This window comes from Gouania willdenowi, chromosome 5, assembly GCF_900634775.1.
Source record: "Gouania willdenowi chromosome 5, fGouWil2.1, whole genome shotgun sequence".
In the NCBI taxonomy this organism is placed as follows: Eukaryota; Metazoa; Chordata; class Actinopteri; order Blenniiformes; family Gobiesocidae; genus Gouania; species Gouania willdenowi.
Window position 1 is genome coordinate 8,731,691 of NC_041048.1, and position 10,640 is coordinate 8,742,330.

The 10,640-nt window shown below is 38.2% G+C and overlaps 1 protein-coding gene across 2 annotated transcripts; it reads right to left on the minus strand.

Moving 5' to 3' along the window:
- Window positions 1–5,356: 5,356 nt before the first annotated feature.
- On the minus strand, window positions 5,357–9,901 carry LOC114463244 (potassium voltage-gated channel subfamily A member 10). 2 transcript variants are annotated; one of them, XM_028446659.1, is made up of 2 exons: window positions 9,776–9,901; window positions 5,357–8,714 (listed from the first exon to the last, which is right to left on the minus strand). In XM_028446659.1, exon 2 carries the CDS (start codon window positions 8,546–8,548, stop codon window positions 6,857–6,859), a length of 1,692 nt encoding a protein of 563 aa, XP_028302460.1. In that variant the 5' UTR covers window positions 8,549–8,714; window positions 9,776–9,901; the 3' UTR covers window positions 5,357–6,856. The 2 variants fall into 2 exon arrangements, with proteins under 2 accessions (XP_028302460.1, XP_028302459.1); XM_028446658.1 differs by lacking the exon at window positions 9,776–9,901 and adding an exon at window positions 9,453–9,573.
- Between the last annotated feature and the right edge of the window lie 739 nt (window positions 9,902–10,640).

Genomic DNA, 10,640 nt, shown 5'->3' on the forward strand with positions numbered 1-10,640 from the left:
ATTAAAAACTGAATTTGGGAGCAAACTATGCAGTGGTGCGGACCTTTGTTTCTTCATAACAGTGATAGATGACCATCGGTCTGTACGGACAGAACAGAGAAAACCTATTCTGTGCAAAATCTACAATTGGGAATCACCAGTGCGAGCAGATTAACATGGATGCCCGTTTCCACCACTAAAAAAATGTAAAAAAAATCACTATGGCAAGTCATAGTTATGAGTTAGTAAAGTCATCATTATGAGAAAGAAATTCATATTTATAAGTTAGTGAGGTCATTTTTATTAGAAAGAAAGTGAGAAAATATTTTTAATGTAAATTTGCAAAGAAACATACAAAAATGTGAAGGAATCATTTTGCAATAAATACTTATGTACTTCTACTATTTTCTACACTATGCACATGTGTTGTAATATGTGTAATATGAATTATTATTAAGTGTAATTAGTAATGGTTACAGTCAGTACGCAAATTCTCAGTTTGTATCTCATAATTATGACTTTCTTTCACATAATTACATCTTTCTATTTAATAATTATGACTTTCTTTTACATAATTTTGACTTTCTATCTCATAATTATAACTTTCTATCTCATAATTATGGCTTTCTATTTCATATTTATGATCTATCTCATAATTTTAACTTTCTATCTCATATTATACCTTTCTTTCTCATAATTATGATTTTTTCCCTGATAATTTTTACTCTGTTGCACACAATTATGACTTTCTTTCTCATAATTATAACTTTCTATCTCATACATATGACTTTCTATCTCATAATTATGCCTTTCTTTCTCATAATTATGACATGACCTATGCCATAGAATAATGAGTGATTTATGTTGAACAGGATAAGATGTTAACAAGAGCAAAACAGTTCCTGAACATAAATGAACTAAAATAATGTAAATGTTGCAGATGTGACTTTTAAAAAGTGGCGCCAGCCTGTGGAGCAATAGATTTGAAAATGGATGGATGGATTGTAGCTGAGGAGTAGTAGTAGTAGTAATAGTAGTAGTAGTAGTAGAGAAAGCCTGGTAGTGTTTTATTTCCCTGTAGAACTTACCCCCCACAACCTACGTCTCACTGAATGATTCCTCAGCTTTGGATGTCTTCCCTGGTGTTATCTCTCGTATCGTATCGTTCTGTTCTCTTCTTACATTCCACCAAACCCAACTGGTCCAACTCGATCGTACAGCACTGTGAACTCATAGACTGAGGATCTTCTTCCTGTGAAGCAGACGTGCTAATCTCTAAACCTCTGAGCTGCTTGTTTTAGGATCATTTAGTGTAAATGAAATAAAACTGAATATTACCAAACAATCAGGCTAATATTTGACCAGAGCTTCCTATAGTGTGTAAAAAAGTTTGCTGAGCTGTCTGATTCTCAACTCTCAGCCTGCTTCTCCATCTCTTTTCACCTAAAGAACATAAACACAATATTCACTTGTTTGTACAACTTAAAAACCCACCACATTCTTTATGTTACCACATAATTTCACAATATCTGCCCTGTGGTTCACAGGGCACCTGTTAATGTAATGCAAAAAGCGTCTCTGAAAGGTATTATTCAGCAACATTATAGAGCATCTATACTATAATGCGAAGAAGGTCTGCGTGCCTGTGTGTGTGTGTGTGTGTATGTGTGTTTGTGGAACAAATATGTCCCCGACACAGAGTCTGTTTGACCTCAAACTTTGTCAACGACTTCCAAATACCGTGAGTGTGTGCATCCGTTATTATGGAGTAATTTTCTCATTTCAAAATGTTTATTTTAATCTTATTTCATCTGGACGGCACATTCAAGTTTGCCCAGAAGTGAAACCTATTCAGCTTTTGACCTCAGTGTGTGAGGGAGAGCGCTAGCGCACCATCTACGTTTATTTCACTGCACAGCTTGGCTCCGGTGCTTGCCAGAGCTCCCGAGACCCAAAAGTTATGACGTGGCAGTTGTTGACGGGCAATGGCTGCGGATGTGTTGAAAGCTGCACATTTCTCTGCGGATAGGACATTATAAACGCTGATATTTTCACCACGTGCTATATAATCAAATGCACACCTTGGATGTACATGCTGAACACACACAGAGCCGTTTAGAAAGAGAGAGTTGCAACAACGGAAGAGTTCCCGGAAGTTTCAAATAGTTCCTGCGGGTCCGTTTTTTTTTTTGACAACCTGTGACGGAGTATGTGCATGCACGCGGCTGATGCGCGTGCGTGTGTGTGAGAGATATAACCCACGGAGGAGCCAGCAGGACAGTTATTGAGTCACACACACACGCACATCTCAAAACACGCCCTCACCACATAAGGTATTTATGATAAAATTATACTAAATGAGTGAAATAAAACAAAACAAAAAAACTAAAGAATATTTATACAGAAAGTATACAAAACGACAACAGAAATGCACAAAAAAAATTACAAAAAGGCTCCAAAAACACACAAAATGACTCCAAAAAACATATATTACAGAAAAAAACAAAAATATGAATATTACTCAAAATACACAAAACTAAATTTATACAAAAAAATACACAAAATGACAACAGAAATGCACAAAACTACACTAAAAAAGACATAAAATGACTCCAGAACCACACTACAGTGGCAACAAAAAACAATAATTGTCCAAAAAATGCACTAAAAGACAACAGAAATATATAAAAATACACATAACTCCAAAAAAAACATACATTACAGAAAAATACACCAAATGAAAAAAATATAAAAATTAGTAAAAAAAACAACGCATGTCCCATAGAATTAAACCAGGGAAATCGCACACACTATTTTACTTTGCACCCGCAAATGTACCCCTCTATAACACTACAGAGTACGGAGTATGTACACCTCTTTGTACATCCATCCTTCAAACACATACTCATTTAACTATAATTGACAACTCTACTTAAGCCCCCACTATATGAATAAATACTTCCGACGGGCACTGTACTAGTTGAGTCAATGACTGGTGGATTAGCTCTGTTGAACTTTAATCAATACTAAACTCACAAAATACCACTCAGCATTACACCTGTGGTTCTCCAAAGCAACGTTGCATTTAAACTTTGTTCAGCAGTGTTAGGGCAAGGTCACCCGTGCTGATGGTGCAGCAGAGTGTTACGCATCGCACAGGAAACATGAGACTTTGGAGGAGTTTGATGGAAACACAGGCTGCAGAGTGGCTGATGCCTTTGCCCTCTGGAGGGCGTTCACCAAATGAGTGGCTTTCTGTGGAGCTCTGAAACTGACTTATATATTACTGATATGAAACTCATTGTCATTATTATTATTTTTTTGTCTTGAAATGATGGGAATCAACTGGTCACCAACTGAGAAAAAAGGGAAACCACAGAGTCATGCAACAGAGATATTTTTAGATCCATTAAGGTCTGCGGCACATGGTCTGCTGTGTCACAGTAACTTGACCATCTGCTTTATTTTTTTACTCCAAATATCTTTGGGCTAGTCTTTATAAGAGACAGGCTGGATGACATCCCTTCATGGAACACCCAATGAATTATAAATGACAGCCTCACATTATCTTCGACCTCACCAGAGCAACCTCAGTGTGCTATAGGATGCTGGAAGGCCTCGTCTTTGGGATATCGCTGTAGATTCAGTGATCAGCCAAGACAGAAGTAGTGTTGCATTCACATGAATTGACAAAGACGTGTCAAAAGAGACAAAAACATGCCTGACATATTTTTGCAGGAAAACAGAAATGTTTGTATTATAAGAAAAACACATATTTTAAGTTTTTCTAAGAAATGCGCACCAGAAATGTAAATACGTCGTCTGAATCTTCTCTATGTGACCCAATTGGACAGCAAAGCATTGCGTAAAACAGTCCTCCAAGGCTCAAAGGCCAAGAAGGATAGTCTTATAAATGATTCACTTGGTCTGCATTTTTAATTTTGTGCTTTTAAAGAGATCTTTGTCAACGGCAATGTCAGGCCCACAGCGTCTTTGTGTATCTTATTGTAACCATGCTTTGTTTATGGTTTATGTAAATGTTAAATCTAAATGCAAAAGTTAAATATAAATGTTGAATCTAAATCTGAAGGTTAAATGTAAATCTAAATGTGAAATGTAAGGTTAAATGTTAAATCTAAATGTTTCTACATTTTAATTTATTTTTGCACTATTATCCTATGTTAGGGTCTAAATTTATTTTTGTTTCCCTCTGGGGATTAATAAAGGTGTATTCTATTGTATGCCATTTCATTCCATTCTATTCTATTCTATTCTATTCTATTCTATTCTATTCTATTCTATTCTAATTCATGTAACTCTAAATGTTAATTCTACATCTAATAATTCAATCTAAATGTTAAATCAGTCGCCAAGTGTAAAGCTAAATGTTTGTAAATTATACGAAGTGTGCTGGTCAGCGCCTGTTGATTACAAGGCCCCGCTTACACTCCACCCTCCACGGTCTCCTCAATGTCTTCATCACTGGCAAAAGTAAGTTGACACACAACATAGCGGTACTATCATTGAATCTACGTGTGTTAAACTGTGTGAGGGCAGTTGTCCACACATGCCCTCGGATGATGTGCAGCCCGTACACCAGTCATTACCGCTCTTAAGAGTTCATCAGTTTGGAGCGATCCCGCAATGTCTCACTTTCCCCCTCTCCTCACTCACTGAGCTGCAGTCAGTGGTATGGGCGGGGCCTTGTGATTGACAGGCACTGACCTGCCCACTTTGCATAATTTCTAACCATTAGCTTTACACTTGGCGACACATTTAACATTTAGATATGATTTTAACATTTAAATTTGCATTTAACTTTTAGATTTACATTTAACATTTAGATTTGACATTTAGATTTAGATTTGACATTTAGATTTAGATTTGACATTTAGATTTAGATTTGACATTTAGATTTAGATTTACATTTACATTTGCATTTTACATTTAGATTTAGATTTCTCATTTCGATTTACATTTAACATTTTGATTTACATTCAAGATTTACATTTAGTTTTCATGTGTGCACATTTTTAACAATGATATAGAACATGCTGTTTTACATGAATATCTGTCTCAAATGAAAGAAAAATGAGCTAAATGTTCAAAATAGCAATGAAAAGTAACTGTGTTTTTACATTTGGCAGGCACGCCATATTGCATGAGCGCAGTCAACTATAAGTAATCAACCAAACAAATATTAACACAAATAATTAGAAATTCACATTATGTTTATTAAAAAAAAAAAAGATGATTATTAACCAAGCCAGACAAGGTGTGAGGCTGTTAAAAGCCCATGAATATGCCTAATCTGCAATTTAAAAAGAAAGTGGAGATTAAGTCACACATTCAGGATATGCATTTAATGAAAGGCACTCTTTACAGAATGATTAATACACTGCAAAGTATGACACTGTGTGCTGGACATTGTAGATATAAACAGCAACAGTCTACAAATATCAAGTGCTTCATAACAGTAAAGTGCTGAAGTAACATACTAATGCCACTCTTTTGCAATTAATTGCAGTTATTGCTCTCTCTAATGAGTGGAAGCTTTTCACCCAGCCGTCAAACTGTGTTTTTGCATATTCTAATACAAGCTGTATTAATATTCCTTATACATACAGTACATTTTCAATTTTAAATGGGGCATGCATATACGTTATTCATTCTTTGATTCGTTGTCATTGTTACAGTTTGACAAATGCATTCAGAACGTGCTTACGCGTTGGCTGGTCATAATTTTCCATATGATTGATGAATAGTTTCATACATTCAGCAAAAATCCAGCTGTCAGTTACTGATAACAAGGGTTAAACATTGTTTCGGCATACATTGCCATGCAAAAGAAACAAAAACAAAACAAAACAGGACAATAAAGGCACATGTAAAAAAATAAATAGTGCTTTACCCCCCACCCCCGATGCTCTTTTCTCATAATAAAAATAAATTGATTACATATAAAGTCTAATGATTTTCCCTTGTCTGTTATTAGTGAGTCACATAAAGCTTAAGAATTGCTAAAATGATAATTCAAATTATGTCGACAATTGCAGCAAAAGCTGCAGATTTTGGAGCAAAGGGCCGCTTAATGATGTGCAAAAAAAAAAAGAGATTAACTGTGGCTTTTAACAGTCATACCTGCTGGGTCAATCTACTGCATGTACTCAAAATATTTTAATGTTAAATGTCATACAGATTAGCTTTCAGAACCAAAGCAGTTGTATTACTGTGCCAGCTATTTATCATCAATATATTATGAAGCTGCCAGCTATACGTAGAACTGCTGCTGGCTGAGATTTCCAAGCTATAGATCTGCTGTTATGACAAAGTGTGTGCTGGTGTCCCCTTGCCTTACACTGGACACATTCTCCTGCCCTTGACACTTTTGCCAAGTCCTGCCCAGATTCTGCTGAATATGATAAATGTGTGGAGCAATGTGAAACGGTGATGCAATGCCAGTATTCTTCCTTGATTAATTATTCTGATTTATTTTGTTGAATAAGATAAACTTATTTTATAAATTGGAATCAGAATTATATTTTCTGGCTTTTGACAGTATTTATTTGGGAAGCTTTTCAATGTAAAATATGTAATATTGAACCTGTTTACATTTCAAGAAGAATAACAATGCCTTTTACTCTAACATTCTAGTCTTGCTACTAAGTTGTGTAACTTGCACTTTGACACATCAACATTGCGGACACAAGGCTGTTTCACCTCACCGTGCCTAATAATACTGTCATTCTATGCACATATGGTGCCAGCATTGCATATAAAAATGTGGGAAAAGTAGAGCATTAACACTGTGTGCATCTCACCAAAAGAAGTTTATCCATTCATGTACGCTTATCTTTAAAGAAAGGTTTCAGTCTTTCTAAAGGGCCATGCTGTTTTTCTCATTCTGCCAGGTGCTGTTACTTTTGTTGAGGGAAAGTGAGCTGCCATATTTAGCATCACACAATTTCTGGGCTGCCTCTGTTGCTGCGTCAATCATCTGCTTCTCCTCCTGCTCAGTCTCACGATGGTAAAAATAGTTAAAATTGGAGACAATGACAGGCACGGGTAAGGCGATTGTCAATACACCAGCAATAGCACAGAGAGTGCCGACCATTTTGCCTCCCATTGTGATGGGACACATGTCTCCATAGCCCACTGTGGTCATGGTCACCACAGCCCACCAGAAGCCGTCAGGTATACTGACAAACTGAGTTTGGGGCTCATCTACCTCGGCAAAGTAGATGGCACTTGAGAAAAGAATAACTCCAATAAAAAGAAAGAAGATCAGCAGTCCAAGTTCCCTCATGCTGGCTTTCAAGGTCTGCCCTAATATCTGAAGCCCCTTTGAGTGTCGTGAGAGCTTAAAAATTCTGAACACTCTGACCAGTCGGATAATTCGTAGGATTGCCAAAGACATGTTCTGGCTTGAGTTCATATCATCATCAGGTGTCGTGGCCAGCTCTGTTCCCAGGGTTACAAAGTAGGGAATGATAGAGAATATGTCAATGATATTCATGATGTTATTGAAAAAAGCACTTTTGCTAGGGCACACCACAAATCGAACGCCAGCTTCGAAGCAAAACCAAATGATGCAAATAGTTTCCACGATGAAGAAGGGGTCTGTGAGGTATGCCATGATGTCTTTAGCGGCTGGATGAGGAGCAGAACCGTCTTGGGTGCCATTGATCAACTGAGTAAAACCTTGAACTAAATCATGATCTTCCCTGAACTCTGGGAGAGTCTCTAGGCAGAAGATAAAGATTGAGATTATGATGACGAACACAGACACCAGTGCTACAGATCTGGCTGCACTGGAACTTTCTGGGTATTCAAACAGGAGCCAGAACTGTCGCTGAAGCTCATTGGTCGGCAAAAGGACTTCCGGCTCTTTGGTGAAACCTTCATCTTCACGGAACTGCTCCATTGCTTCATGACCCAACTCATAGAAAACAATTTCATTCGCAAAAACATCAAGAGGAACATTGGCCGGTCTGCGGATTCTTCCCCCTGACTGATAGAAGTACAGGATTCCATCGAAAGATGGGCGATTTCTGTCGAAAAAGTACTCGTTTCTCAGTGAGTCAAAATAGCTTATTCTCTTCATGGGGTTACCAAGAAGAGAATCTGGGAATTTACTCAGTGTGCTAAGCTGGGTCTCAAACATCAGGCCTGAAACATTAATTACAACCTTTTCATCCTTTTCCTCCATGTAGTACTTTTCAAGTAAGTCTTCATTGTCATAACAATTCTTTGGTATTTTACTAAAGACGCTGTCAGTTGGGGACTCGCTGTTGATCAAGAGCTTGAGGTTTGAGATCAAACTGCCACTACTGGAGTTTGCTTTGGTGGTGAGAGTTGGAGGAGTTGAGGGAGACAAGCCCTCTTGACCAGAGTGATGCCGACGTCTTCCTCGATTTGGCGACTGTTGTGGAGAACTCAGACGATGGATCAAAAGATTCTGATCTGGGGCTTCGGAAGGGGGTGAGGTTGGGTACCCGGAGTCATTTGGGTCACCCAAGTTGATTCCAACATCATCCATATTTTCAAAGTCAACAAGTGGCACCTCCATTTTCTGGGTTTCGACTGTCCTCAGCTCTTTCTGTCAGAGGGACAGAGTCAGAGAGGACATCACAACCAGTGCCACACCGTGGATCCTGGCAGGGTCTTCCTCCTCCTCCTAGTAGTGACCATTCAGGCAGATGGAGCTCACCTTCGGATTTAGTTGTTTAGGTGATCTGTTAAAAGTAAAGAAAAAAAAATAACTTGTTTTTTTTTGTTGTTGTTGTTTTGGCAGTGTAATATTTTTAGACAGCAATGGATTGAATCAGCAAAGAAACTGCCATCTGATACTCAGCTTGAACGGTTGTTTTGCTCCAATGATAAAAAACACAAACACTGCAAGTTCTGCTGAAAGTGCTTACACACTGTCAGAATGGTAATATTGCTGATCATGGGCTACAATCTGTTTCATTCCATTTAAAAACCAATTCCTGATTCTGATTAATCATTAAAAGGACAAACCCACCTGCTCTGACTTCCATTTAACACTAAATGTTTGGTGGGATTTATACCCACAAAGTCAAACCCGATCAAGATTTAGTCAAGACAATTGGCATCACATTTAGCTTATCGCAACCAAATCTTCCCCATGGTCAGCCTGATACCGAGAGTACCTGCAAGGACAGCGAAAGACTCCTCTAGCTCCCATAGATAACAGTTCTGAATAAAGAACCGAATCCTCTTACATAAGGATATCATATAGAGTGCATGTAAAGAAAGGAGTATCGATTGTGCTTTGTCAGCAAATGGACGATACTGATCCTGAGAAAGAAAGAAAAAAAAAAAAGTATTTACTCCAAAACAGAGGTGTGACTTTATAGGACAGGACACCATCTCAACTACAACACAACACCATTTGAAGGACGCTATGAAAAGTCTTTATCCAGCTGTGAGCAGGTGTGTATAACACTCACCTTTATCCCCAGCTCTGCAAAAGTTGTTGCCCTCTGTGTGCTGCCTGCCACCTCTGCTCTGGTCCGCTTCACTCTCTCTCATCCAGACTCTGAGTAATGAGTGTCTGTAGCTCTATTAAAGCTCCCTTTGAGTAACTTAAAACCCCTTTCGAAACCAGAGATGCCCGAGGTATCCACACATACTCACAAACCTGCACAGGTAAGCACACACACACACACACACACACACACACACACACACACACACACACACACACACACACACACACACACACACAAGCACAGCAAAAAAAAAACTAAAAAAACAAGTGCAGCCAACTTACTGTGTTGTGAATCTGTGTATGGGGGTCACCTGGCATTGTACTCTGAGCTCCCTCCTTTGTCAGCGGGGATGGTATAGGTGGGCTCTGCAATAGGAGGTTTACTCCGCAGGAGCCAATCACTGTTTGATGAAGCAAAGGGAGTGTGGGACCCACTCGTCCTCTCCTTTCCTGCAGAGTAAGCATCCACATGCAGGATCATCCAATCCACCCTCACCTTGGGGATTAAATTCTATTCTTCCCCTGCTACAGAGCATGCTATACCTGCAATGTCAACATCTGCCCAGAGACTCCCATTTCTTTATATTTTCACAGAGAACATTTTATGGTATTTGACCTGCATCTATCTTCAATGACATTCGTAGAGTAAATGGTCCAGATTGTTTTTGTAGTAGCCTATCTGTGTTGCCATATTTGGAACCTTGAAACTGTATTTTAAAACGACCAAAAAATACAAGCACATGCAACTGAATTATCAATTTTCTTAAATATATTACTACATTTGAGTATTGTTTATAATTTTTTGTACTTGATGTGACATGAATCTTTGTTTCAGGGTTAAAAGGACAATGTTTTTGATTTTAGCTCATCTACCTTTCCCACTCGTTCAACTGTAGAGTTCTGTAACTCATGGTTTTCATGAAAAAGTCACAGTTAAATGATCCAATTGTTTTAGGTGAGATGCTTAATACTCTACTTGAGGTAAACTGCGTCCTCTAGAAGAACAAGAAAACTATTATTGCAGTTGAACTGAGATGTTGGCAATGTGAAATAAATATTATGTTTCTTCTCTTCATCATCTCGCTCTGGTTGAGGTTGCTGGTTTATGGTCACGTTGGGGAGCGAGCAGGACTACTGCAGGCGAGAG

Excerpts from the sequence above, each read along its gene's own strand:
- LOC114463244 (XM_028446659.1), bottom strand. The coding sequence starts at position 8,548 with ATGGAGGTGCCACTTGTTGACTTTGAAAATATGGATGATGTTGGAATC.